Here is a 13,690-nt window from a genome sequence, read left to right as displayed (position 1 = left end):
TATAATTCCTGGGTCCTTCATTTTCAATTCCCCTTTTATCATGTGTGACTTGTATCTCACAATGTTATTACATTCTTAATTTACAGGTTTTACTTCAGATTAAATTTTCCACTTCATCTTCAACTCTTATCAGTCATATAATATAAGCCATGTCCTGCAGTTTTTAAATTAGTTGTATAAAAACTGTCTTTAACTGAGTTTCCAGGATTCCTGGTTCTTACTTTGAGTGTTAATCCTGGCTCAGTGGTTCTCATCCCTAGCTTCACATTAGAACATCTGGCATATTTTCCTTACTACTGTGCCCTGGGGTCCCTCCAAATGAACTCAATTAGAATCTGGAGTTGAGACTCACTGCACTGTGTTACATTTGTCTTTGCAAACATTGGCTAGTTTTTTGTAGTTTAGAGTGTAGTTATATTGACTTGATTTTTCCCCCCTCTATTATTGAGACCAGAAGTAGAAGAGACCGCACACTGTACGTATCTGCCTTATTTTTTAATCTTTGTTCCTGAGCTATGCTACCAAGTTAAACTGTGAAAATTCCTTAGGCCCAAAAGCCTATTTCTTTTATCCCTGTGTGGTTAAAGTACAGAGCCTTTTTATCTACTTGTAAATAAAAATTCTTTTGTAATAAAAATGTTTCTTTCTAGTTTTTTTTGTTTTTGTTGCTGTTGTTGTTAGTTTTCAGTTTAAAATTTTTCCAGCAATCTCTTAATACTGACAATCCAGCACTTTGTTTTACTTTTAACTAGAACTAAGACTATCATTAATAATTTGCTCTGGGTAATGGCCATTTTCATTTTGAGCAGTGAAGCTGGGAAGAAAAATTAAAGGCTCAGATTAAAGTAAAACCTGTCTACTGGTGTCTTTTGAGCAATCTTAAGTGTTAAGATGGGTCCAAGGAACTAAAGATAACTTAACTCATAGTTTCTGCTCCCAAGTCAGTGCATTGTTTACAGAGAATTTTAAATTGAGGCTGTTTCATACATACCAGTTGTGTTTAAGGAGTATAGCTATGAATAGTTATATGATACTTAGCAGTTTATTCGGAGAAGGCGATGGCACCCCACTCCAGTACTCTTGCCTGGAAAATCCCATGGATGGAGGAGCCTGGTAGGCTGCAGTCCCTGGGGTCGCGAAGAGTCAAACACGACTGAGCGACTTCCCTTTCACTTTTCACTTTCATGCATTGAAGAAGGAAATGGCAACCCACTCCAATGTTCTTGCCTGGAGAATCTCAGGGACGGAGGAGCCTGTGGGCTGCCGTCTATGGGGTCACACAGTCGGACACGACTAAAGTGACTTAGCAGCAGCAGCAGTTTATTAAACAGTACTTAGTAAATTATCATATTTGAAGCTCCTAATGGCCTTGTGAGATGCTGTCACCTCCATATTATAAATATGAATCTGAATCTCAGAAGGGATAAGTGACTTGTTCAAGCTCACTCAAACACATGAATTCAGCTTCTCTGCTTCAAATCTCTGCTTTTTCACATTTCACGGCAAACAAATTATAAAATCAGTCTAAATCAAACCCAAGTCTGTTTCATTAATGCTCTCCAAAGTCAAAAGTTCCCTCTCTTACTATGCATCATTGGCTTTAAACAGGTATTGCTTATTGTGCTTGTACAATCATTAGGGTCCTATCTGTTCTTTTCTTTGGAGCTAAATTAGTCAAGTGCAATTCCTGAATTTGGAGTGTCAGAAATAATGGATTTGAGTAATACAAGGAATATAATAATATACAATTCATTTTATAGCAAGGCCCTACCTGTGATGAAGTTTATTATAAAGAAAAAGAATTTTAAAGCTAAAAAGGGTTATGATTCACAATAAAACTACAAAAAGTCCTGCAAGTCCTATTCCTTATTTATTGATATTAGCTCACATGATAGCTGATCACAGATGTTCAAAATAATCACAACAGAATTCTAATTAATTTCCTTTATACATTCAGTTCAGTCACTCAGTCATGTCCGACTTTGCAACCTCATGGACAGCAGCATACCAGGCTTCCCTGTCCATCACCAACTACTGGAGCTTGCACAAACTCATGTCCATCAAGTCAGTGATGCCATCCAACCATCTCATCCTCTGTCCCCTTCTCCTCCTGCCTTGAATCTTTCCCAGCATCAGGGTCTTTTCCAAGGAGTCAGTTCTTCACATCAGGTGGCCAAAGTATTGGAGTTTCAGCTTCAGCATAAGTCCTTCCAATGAATATTCAGGACTGATTTCCTTTAGGATTGACTGGTTTGATTTCCTTGCAGTCCAAGGGACTCTCAAGAGTCTTCTCCAACACCACAGTTCAAAAGTATCAATTCTTCGGCACTCAGCTTTCTTAATGGTCCAACTTGCACATTCATACATGAGTACTGGAAAAACCATAACTTTAACTAGATGGACCTTTGTCAGCAAAGTAATGTCTCTGCTTTTAAATATTCTGTCTATGTTGGTCATAGCTTTTCTTCCAAGGAGCAAGTGTCTTTTAATTCTATGGCTGCCATCACCATCTGCAGTGATTTTGGAGCCCAAGAAAATAAAGTCTGTCACTGTTTCCATTGTTTCCCCATCTATTTGCTGAAGAGATGGGGCCAGATGCCATGATCTTAGTTTTTTTAATAACTCCTCACAAACTCACCCCTCAATAACTTTAGATTAGGGTATAAAACGATTCAGTTAATTCTCTGGCCTATATCTTCTAACATGAGTGAGACAAAATTCCAGTCTCACCACAGAAAGAGAAGATAGTCAGGAGGTGACTACCCTGTGACCAGTTGATATTTTCTTAATTCATTGTATGATATACATTTTGTTTGTAGTAATTGGTCTGTCCTGACTAACGTGTGAACTATTTATTTTCTTTTTCTTTTTCTTTTTTCACCTGTATTTTTATTCTAAATAACTTTTTGTAAAAGCCTGAGTTGTTTGTTGTGTTGTTATCTTTCAATTCTTATGAATATTAAAACCTTGTGTTATTTCTATATCTTATAAACAGTTGTTTTAACTGTCTTAGTTCTAGGCACAGACAGGGTGGAGCAGATGACCAAAACTTACAATGACATCGACATGGTTACACATCTCCTGGCAGAGGTAGGAATGTGTCCTTTTTCTCCAGTACAAAAAGTAAACCTTGAAGATCGTTTAGAAGCTATTAAATTTGCATATCAATGAAGAATGATGATGTCTTTGCCCTAGGTTGTTCTGTATAAGGTTGTTACAACTAGAACAACTCAAACCAACTGGCATTCCAAAGTATAATGGCTCCTGAAGTTTATTTTTATAAAGTTGCACAGCGCTTAATTTTTTATTGTTGTGTTATAATGATGCTGGCTGGCTTCACTGTCTTAGAAAAACAATCTTTAAAAAAATATGTTTTTTTAAATAAATCCTTGCTGTCACTTACCCTGAAACAGAGCTCCCATTCAAGAAGCAGCTCGTTTGCAAATAAACACCAACAGTTTGGAGCACCTTCCCTTTTCTACTTTCTTTCAGGCTATTATCTGAGCTCACTTTGTCCATGACATTTTTAGTATATATAGTGTATCTCTTCTGAGTGGTGGTCTTAGAGAGCTCTCCCTATGCTTCAAGTTCAGTTGATCTTATGGGAATTATCTTTCTCTTTGAAGTACCCTTCTCCTCACATGTCCCCATCACCCCTGGCAGCTCCCCAGAATGATTTTGTGTATGCCACTTAGCCTATATTGAAAATGAAATAAGTGGGCCTTGAAAATTTAGAGATAACCCATCTACCACTTTTCATGTTACTATGGAACAAAAAGAAGTTTAATTTTATTTGCAGTGATTAATGTAAGCATAACCATATACCATAAGGCACTTAGATGTTTTACTATATTGATAGTTTTCCATCCTACAGAGTACAATTCTCATCCCCACCATATAGAGGGAATCCCTATGCCCTTGCTAAGTTATTACCATCTACCCAGATACAGTAACTCTTGGCTTGGGCCTCCCTTCATCATTACCACTGATTTCTTCAGACTCCCTTCTTCTCTATATTCAAAGAAGAACCCTATAGCCTTGAAATGTCCAGTTTGTTATATCCCCTATTTTATTTCATATCATGGTTCTTAACACCAGTTGACAATAGGGTTCTTGATTATGCTTTCTTCTGAGCCTATGGCTCTGAATGCATACAAGCTTTGCCTTGGTTTTCAACATGCCTACTGTATCATTACCATGCTCAAAGACACATGCATTCAACAAATATTTATTGGGCTTTTACTGTGGGTCAGGCCCTGTCCTCATTTTTAAAGACTATATTAGTTTTCTAAGTTTCCAAAGTCATAAGTTTAAAGATAGAGTTGCTGTATCCTAACTAATAGGATGATCAATAAATCTCACTTAATATTAGGAAATACTCTCTTGCATTTATAACTACGGTGGTCATCCATTTGACCACATATTTTAAACACCATTTGTGTGTCAGGCCCTGTATTCGTTTGTATATCTGGGCATTAAAATGGGCCTTGATGCTTTCTAGGACATTACTTTTAATGACTGCAGGATTTCTAAACTACTACTTAATTTTGTTTGTACTCAAGACATGTATTTGGTGTTTTAACAGAGGGATCGTGATCTGGAGCTAGCTGCTCGAATTGGACAAGCTCTCTTAAAGAGGAACCATGCATTGTCTGAGCAGAATGAAACCCTGGAGGAGCAACTGGGACAAGCCTTTGATCAAGTATGTCTTGGATCAAGTATTTGCAGCATGAAACAGTTAGATTTGGGAAATGGAGAATTTATTTTCCTGGTGTCCCTGAAATGATGACAATAGGTTGACAGATAATACCAGTACATGTTAATTGTTGGTATCCACTGAACTAACCAGTAGAGAAATGAAATGCTAATGTACAGAGGAGTACTCATGTGACTCTACCTTAGTCAACATAAAGTCTATATTGAGTACCTACAGTACTTGTGGCATCCTGTTTAGATTCTAATGGCTTCCCTGATAGCTCAGGTGGTAAAGAATCTGCCTGCAATGCAGGACACCCTGGTTCAATTCCTGGGTCAGGAAGACCCACTGGACAAGGGATAAGCTACCTATTCCAGTATATTGGGGCTTCCTTTGTGGCTCAATGGTAAAGAATCCACCTGCAGCAAGAGACCTGCGTTCGATCCCTGCATTGAGAAGATCCTCTGTAGAAGGGAAAGGCTACCAACTCCAGTATTCTGCCCTGGAGAATTCCATGGACTGTATAGACCATTGGGTTGCAAACTCTAACACTTTATTCTTATTCCTTTGTGTAGACTTTTTGTATTATCTTATCTTAGTATTTTAAAATATACCCCAAAGTCATAGATACCCAAAGAAAGTATCTTTTTTCAAAAACCCAAACAAGAAAAGGAAAAAATTTTTAACTTGCTATCTAGTTTCATTTATATTTTATATAAAGATATCGTGTTTAGTAACAGTCAAGCCTTTGAGTTTAAAGTACTAATTCCCTAGAATTAAAGTTGGTAAGTCATATAGAGTCACACAGCTTAAAAATACAAACCTTTAGAGGCGGTCCTAAGATGATGGAGGAATAGGACAGGGAGACGACTTTATGCCCCACAAATTCATCAAAAGAGCATTTGAACGCTGAGTAAACTCCACAAAACAACTTCTGAATGCCGTCAGAGGACATCAGGCACCCAAAAAAGCAGCCCATTGTCTTCAAAAGGAGGTAGGAAAAAATATAAAAGATAAAAAGAGAGACAAAAGAGGTTAGGGACGGAGATCCATCCCAGGAAGGGAGTCTTAAAAAAGAGAGAAGTTTCCAAACACCAGGAAACACTCTCACTGGCGAGTCTGTGGCGAGCCTTGGAACCTCAGAGGGCAACATAACCAGGAGGAAAAATAAATAAATAATTAAAACCCACAGATTCCGTGCCCAACAGTAACTCCCCCAGCAGAGAAGCAGCACAGATGCCCACATCGGCCACTAGCAAGCGGTGGCTGGGCAGGGAGGTGCAGGCTGCATTGCTTAGAGTAAGGACCAGGCCTGAATGTCCTGAGGGCAATCTGAGGGAACTAACTTGAGAGCAAACCAGACTGTGGGATAGCTACCCTGCGAAAAGCCCTAACCTAAGACACCTCCAGGCCCGCTCACAGAACAAAGAACTGACTAGAGCTACGTGAAAAGCCCTAACCTAAGACACTAGTAGGCCCACTCACAGAACAAAGGCCTGAGCAGAGCTAGCTGGCTGCAGACCGACCCATCCCCCACCAGAGACAAGCAGGCGAGGGCAGCCAGAGCCGGAAGGGGGCAGTCGCGGCCCCAGAGAGGCACCCTATACCAAACTGCAAGCAGGCTTCATTGCTAACCAAGACTTCTTGGGATTCTAGATGGTTGACATCCGCCTGAGAAGGTGCGCCAGTTGTACACCCAGAAAACCGAGTGGCAGGGACAGGGGAGGCAATAAGTCACAGCAACCGTGCTCGCCAAACACCTGGTCACCTGAGCTGCTCGGACCTGGGAAGGGCACAAAATGCAGGCCCAACCAAATCTGTGCCTTTGAGGAGTACCCGAGTGCCTGAACCTGAGCAGCTTAGACCTGGGAAGTGCATACAACCCAGGGCTGGCTGCAACGGTTTCCAGCAGAGCAACCTAGAGCCTAAGCAGTGTAGACAGGGAAAGCACACACGCCATGAGCGGGGGCAAACCCACTGTGGCTGAGACACTGTGAGCACATGCCAGTGTTATTTGTTTGCAGTGTTCCTCCCTCCCCACAGCACAACTGAACAAGGGAGCCTTAAAAAGTGTCCACCACCACCCCCTTGTGTCAGGGCGGAAATTAGACACTGAAGAGACCAGCAAACAGAAGAAGCTAAAACTGAGGGAACCGCCTTGGAAGTGACAGATGGAGAAGCCTTGAGGCTACTGTAAGAATAAGACTGAAAACCAGAAGCAGGAGGCTTAAGTCCAAATCCTGAGAACACCAGAGAACTCCTGACTCCAGGGAACATTAATTGATAGGAGCTCATCAAACACCTCCACACCTACACTGAAACCAAGCACCACCCAAAGGCCAACAAGTTCCAGAGCAAGACATACCACACAAATTCTCCAGCAACATGGGGACATACCCCTGAGCTTCAATATACAGGCTGCCCAAAGTCAATCCAAACCCACTGACATCTCATAACTCATTACTGGACACTTCATTGCACTCCAGAAAGAAGAAATACAGCTCCACCCATCAGAACACCAACACAAGCTTCCCTAACAAGGAAATCTTAACAAGCCACCTGCCCAACCCCACCCACAGGGAGGAAACTCCACAATAAAGAGAACTCCACAAACTTCCAGAATATGGAAAAGCCACCCCAAACACAGCAATATAAACAAGATGAAGAGGCAGAGAAATACCCAGCAGGTAAAGGAACAGGATAAATGCCCACCAAACCAAACAAAAGGAAGAGATAGGGAATCTACCTGATAAAGAATTTTGAATAATGATAGTGAAAATGATCCAAAATCTTGAAAACAAAATGGAGTTACAGTTAAATAGCCTGGAGACAAGGATTGAGAAGATGCAACAAAGGTTTAACAAGGACCTAGAAGAAATAAAAAAGAGTCAATATATAATGAATAATGGAATAAATGAGTTCAAAAACACTCTGGAGGGAACCAACAGTAGAATAACAGAGGTAAAAGATACAATGGTAGAAATAAATGAAACAGAGAGGAAAAATGAAAAACGAATTAAAAGAAATGAGGACAATCTCTGAGACCTCTGGGACAATGTTAAATGCCCCAACATTTGAATTATAGGAGTCCCAGAAGAAGACAAAAAAAAGACCATGAGAAAATACTTGAGGAGATAGTAGTTGAAAACTTCCCTAAAATGGGGAAGGAAATAATCGCCAAAGTCCAAGAAACCCAGAGAATCCAAAACAGGATAAACCCAAGGCAAAACACCCCAAGACACATATTAATCAAATTAACAAAGATCAGACACAAAGAACAAATATTAAAAGCAACAAGGGAAAAACAACAAATAACACACAAGGGGATTCCCATAAGGATAACAGCTGATCTTTCAATAGAAACTCTTCAGGCCAGGAGGGAATGGCAGGACATACTTAAAGTGATGAAAGAAAATAACCTACAGCCCAGATTACTGTACCCAGCAAGGATCTCATTCAAATATGAAGGAGAAATCAAAAGCTTTACAGACAAGCAAAAGCTCAGAGAATTCAGCACCACCAAACCAACTCGAAAGGATCCTCTCTAGACAGGAAACACAAAACACAGAAAGGGTGTATAAAGTCAAACCCAAAACAATAAAGTAAATGGCAATGGGATCATACTTATCAATAATTAGCTTAAATGTAAATGGGTTGAATGCCCCAACCAAAAGACAGAGACTGGCTGAATGGATACAAAAACAAGACCCCTATATATGTTGTCTAGAAGAGACCCACCTCGAAACAAGGGACACATACAGACTGAAAGTGAAGGGCTGGAAAAAGATATTTCACACAAATAGAGACCAAAAGAAAGCAGGAGTAGCAATATTCATATCAGATAAAATAGACTTTAAAACAAAGGCTGTGAAAAGAGACAAAGAAGGACACTACATAATGATCAAAGGATCAATCCAAGAAGAAGATACAACAATTATAAATATATATGCACCAACATAGGAGCAGCGCAATATGTAAGACAAATGCTAACAAGTATGAAAGGGGAAGTTAACAATAACACAATAATAGTGGGAGACTTTAATACCCCACTCACACCTATGGATAGATCAACTAAACAGAAAATTAACAAGGAAACACAAACTTTAAAGGACGATAGACCAATTAGACCTAATTGATATCTATAGCATTTCACCCCAAAACAATGAATTTTACCTTTTTCTCAAGCTCACATGGAACCTTATCCAGGATAGATCACATCCTGGGCCATAAATCTAGCCTTGGTAAATTCACCAAAATTGAAATCATTCCAAGTATCTTTTCTGATCACAATGCAGTAAGATTAGATCTCAACTACAGGAGAAAAACTAATAAAAATTCCAACATATGGAGGCTGAACAACACACTGCTGAATAACCAACAATACACAGTAGAAATCAAAAAAGAAATCAAAATATGCATAGAAATGAATGAAAATGAAAACACAACAACCCAAAACCTGTGGGACACTGTAAAAGCAGTGCTAAGGGGAAGGTTCATAGCAATACAGGCATACCTCAAGAAACAAGAAAAAAGTCAAATAAATAACCTAACTCTACACCTAAAGCAACTAGAAAAGGAAGAAATGAAGAACCCTAGGTTTAGTAGAAAGAAAGAAATCTTTAAAATTAGAACAGAAATAAATGCAAAAGAAACAAAAGAGACCATAGCAAAAATCAACAAAGCCAAAAGCTGGTTCTTTGAAAGGATAAATAAAATTGACAAACCATTAGCCAGACTCATCAAGAAACAAAGGGAGAAAAATCAAATCAATAAAATTAGAAATGAAAATGGAGAGATCACAACAGACAACACAGAAATACAAAGGATCATAAGAGACTACTTATGTCAATAAAATGGACAACTTGGAAGAAATGGACAAATTCTTGGAAATGTACAACTTTCCAAAACTGAACCAGGAAGAAAGAAAAAAATCTTAACAGACCCATCACAAGCACAGAGACTGAGACTGTAATCAGAAGTCTTCCAGCAAATAAAAGCCCAGGACCAGATGGCTTCACAGCTGAATTCTACCAAAAATTTAGAGAACAGCTAACACCTATCCTACTCAAACTCTTCCAGAAAATTGCAGAGGAAGGTAAACTTCCAAACTCATTCTATAAGGCCACCATCACCCTAATACCAAAACCTGACGAACATGCCACAAAAAAAGAAAACTACAGGCCAATATCACTGATGAACATAGATGCAAAAATCCTTAACAAAATTCTAGCAATCAGAATCCAACAACACATTAAAAAGATCATACATCATGACCAAGTGGGCTTTATCCCAGGGATGCAAGGATTCTTCAATATCCGCAAATCAATCAACGTAATACACCACATTAACCAATTGAAAAATGAAAGCCATATGATTATCTCAATAGTGGCAGAGAAAGCCTTTGACAAAATTCAACACCCATTTATGATCAAAAAAACCCTCCAGAAAGCAGGAATAGAAGGAACATACTTCAACATAATAAAAGCTATATATGATAAACCCACAGCAAACATTATCCTCAATGGTGAAAAACTGAAAGCATTTTCCCTAAAGTCAGGAACAAGACAAGAGTGCCCTATCTCACCACTACTATTCAACATAGTTTTAGAAGTTTTTACCACAGCAATCAGAGCAGAAAAAGAAATAAAAGGAATCCAAGTTGGAAAAGAAGAAGTAAAACTCTCAGTGTTTGCAGATGACATGATCCTCTATATAGAAAACCCTAAAGACTCCACCAGAAAATTACTAGAGCTAATCAATGAATATAGTAAAGTTGCAGGATATAAAATCAACACACAGAAATTCCTTGCATTCCTATACACTAATAATGAGAAAATAGAAAGAGAAATTAAGGAAACAATTCCATTCACCATTGCAATGAAAAGAATAAAATACTTAGGAATATATCTACCTAAAGAAACAAAAGACCTATATATAGAAAACTATAAAACACTGGTGAAAGAAATCAAAGAGGACACTAATCGATGGAGAAATATACCATATTGATGGATCGGAAGAATCAATATAGTGAAAATGAATATACTACCCAAAGCGATCTATAGATTCAATGCAATCCCTATCAAGCTGCCAATGGTATTTTTCACAGAGCTAGAACAGATAATTTCACAATTTGTATGGAAATACAAAAAACCTCAAATAGCCAAAGCAATCTTGAGAAAGAAGAATGGAACTGGAGGAATCAACCTGCCTGACTTCAGGCTCTACTACAAAGCCACAGTCATTAAGACAGTATGGTACTGGCACAAAGACAGAAATATAGATCCATGGAACAAAATAGAAAGCCCAGAGATAAATCCACACACCTATGGACACCTTACCTTCCACAAAGGGGGCAAGAATATACAATAGAGGAAAGACAATCTCTTTAACAAGTGGTGCTGGGAAAACTGGTCAACCACTTGTAAAAGGATGAAACTAGAACACTTTCTAACACCATACACAAAAATAAACTCAAAATGGATTAAAGATCTAAATGTAAGACCAGAAACTATAAAACTCCTAGAGGAGAACATAGGCAAAACACTCTCCAACATACATCACAGCAGGATCCTCTATGACCCATCTCCCAGAATATTGGAAATAAAAGCAAAAATAAACAGTTCAGTTCAGCTCAGTCACTCAGTCGTGTCCGACTCTTTGTGACCCCATGAATCGCAGCACGCCAGGCCTCCCTGTCTATCACCAGCTACTGGAGTTCACCCAGACTCACGTCCATCGAGTCAGTGATGCCATCCAGCCATCTCATTCTCTGTCTTCCCCTTCTCCTCCTGCCCCCAATCCCTCCCAGCATCAGAGTCTTTTCCAATGAGTCAACTCTTCCCATGAGGTGACCAAAGTACTGGAGTTTCAGCTTTAGCATCGTTCCTTCCAAAGAAATCCCAGGGCCGATCTCCTTCAGAATGGACTGGTTGGATCTCCTTGCAGTCCAAGGGACTCTCAAGAGTCTTCTCCAACACCACAGTTCAAAAGCATCAATTCTTTGGCGCTCAGCCTTTTTCACAGTCCAACTCTCACATCCATACATGACCACAGGAAAAACCATAGCCTTGACTAGACGAACCTTTGTTGGCAAAGTAATGTCTCTGCTTTTCAATATGCTATCTAGGTTGGTCATAACTTTCCTTCCAAGGAGTAAGTGTCTTTTAATTTCATGAAATAAACAAATGGGACCTAATTAAAATTAAAAGCTTCTGCACAACAAAGGAAACTATAAGCAAGGTGAAAAGACAGCCTTCAGAATGGGAGAAAATAATAGCAAATGATGCAACTGACAAACAACTAATCTCAAAAATATAGAAGCAACTCCTACACCTCAATTCCAGAAAAATAAATGACCCAATCAAAAAATGGGCCGAAGAACTAAACAGACCTTTCTCCAAAGAAGACATACAGATGGCTAACAAACACTTGAAAGATGCTCAACATCACTCATTATCAGAGAAAACAAATCAAAACCACAATGAGGTACCATTTCCCACTAGTCAGAATGGCTGCTATCCAAAAGTCTACAAGCAATAAATGCTGGAGAGGGTGTGGAGAAAAGGGAACCCTCTTACACTGTTGGTGGGAATGCAAACTAGTACAGCCACTATGGAGAACAGTGTGGAGATTCCTTAAAAAACTGGAAATAGAACTGCCATACGACCCAGCAATCCCACTTCTGGGCATACACACTGAGAAAACCAGAATTGAAAGAGACACATGTACCCCACTGTTCATCGCAGCACTATTTATAAAGCCAGGACATGGAAGTAACCTAGGTGTCCATCAGCAGACAAATGGATAAGAAAGCTGTGGTACATATACACAATGGAGTATTACTCAGCCATTAAAAAGAATACATTTGAATCAGTTCTAATGAGCTGATGAAACTGGAGCCTGTTATACAGAGTGAAGTAAGCCAGAAAGAAAAACACCAATACAGTATACTAATACATATATATGGAATTTAGAAAGATGGTAATGATAACCCTGTATGCGAGATAGCAAAAGAGACACAGATGTATAGAACAGTCTTTTGGACTCTGTGGGAGAGGCGGAGGGTGGGATGATTTGGGAGAATGGCATTGAAACATGTATATTATCATATGTGAAATGAATCACCAGTCCAGGTTGGATGCATGATACAGGATGCTCAGGGCTGGTACACAGTGATGACCCAGAGGGATGGGATGGGGAGGGAGGTGGGTGGGGGGTTCAGGATGGGGAACACATGTAGCCCCGTGGTGGATTCATGTCAATGTATGGCAAAACCAATACAATATTGTAATAATAAAATAAATAAATAAAATGGAAATTAAGGGGGAAAATACCTTTAGAATGAGAATTTGAAATAAGGTTCTATTCTGATATTTTGAAGTTTCTTCTGTTTTGTTTTGAACTGTGAATATGTCACCTTATGTGAAATTTCCTCCTATATTCCAATTATATTGAATATGGAAATTGGCTTTTCTTTTCACCTACTATAGAAAAAACTATATTCATTGAGTTAGTGCTCTGAAATTATAGCTCTGGAAATATATGAGGCTTTTAACTCGCTTTTTAGCTCTTATTACTTTAATTAATAGAACCTAGAAGCTGAGTTTATGATTTTGTTTTATGGCGAGAAACAATTGCCCCATGAATTATAAGGTATATTACTTGTAAATAATGTAAAATAAAGACTATCTTGTAAATCAAGCCCTTTTGATGTGCAGGTTAATCAACTGCAGCATGAGCTGTCCAAGAAAGATGAGTTGCTTCGAATTGTCTCCATTGCTTCTGAAGAGAGTGAAACTGATTCCAGCTGCTCTACACCTCTTCGCTTCAATGAGTCCTTTAGCTTATCTCAAGGTTTGCTGCAATTGGACATGCTGCAAGAAAAGCTCAAGGAACTGGAAGAAGAGAATATGCTTCTTCGATCCAAGGCACAGTCACATTATTTCTCACTCTCCTTTACCTTAAGGGCTATAAGGTTTAGGTCTAGGTAGTATT

The 13,690-nt window shown here is 39.0% G+C and overlaps 1 protein-coding gene across 2 annotated transcripts in view; it reads left to right on the top strand.

Moving 5' to 3' along the window:
* The window catches only part of TRAK2 (trafficking kinesin protein 2), a 76,248-nt gene that overhangs the window by 43,172 nt on the left and 19,386 nt on the right, over nucleotides 1-13,690 (top strand). For both annotated transcript variants that reach the window (XM_055573103.1, XM_055573102.1), the window contains 3 exons: nucleotides 3,014-3,090; nucleotides 4,586-4,702; nucleotides 13,414-13,623. In XM_055573103.1, coding sequence (XP_055429078.1) covers nucleotides 3,014-3,090; nucleotides 4,586-4,702; nucleotides 13,414-13,623 — 404 coding nt within the window. The remainder of the gene's footprint in view (nucleotides 1-3,013; nucleotides 3,091-4,585; nucleotides 4,703-13,413; nucleotides 13,624-13,690) is intronic.

The sequence above is a fragment of the Bubalus kerabau genome, chromosome 3 (assembly GCF_029407905.1).
Source record: "Bubalus kerabau isolate K-KA32 ecotype Philippines breed swamp buffalo chromosome 3, PCC_UOA_SB_1v2, whole genome shotgun sequence".
NCBI lineage: Eukaryota > Metazoa > Chordata > Mammalia > Artiodactyla > Bovidae > Bubalus > Bubalus kerabau.
The sequence above is the reverse complement of the archived record's forward strand: the minus strand, read 5'-3'. Positions and strand labels throughout refer to the sequence as shown.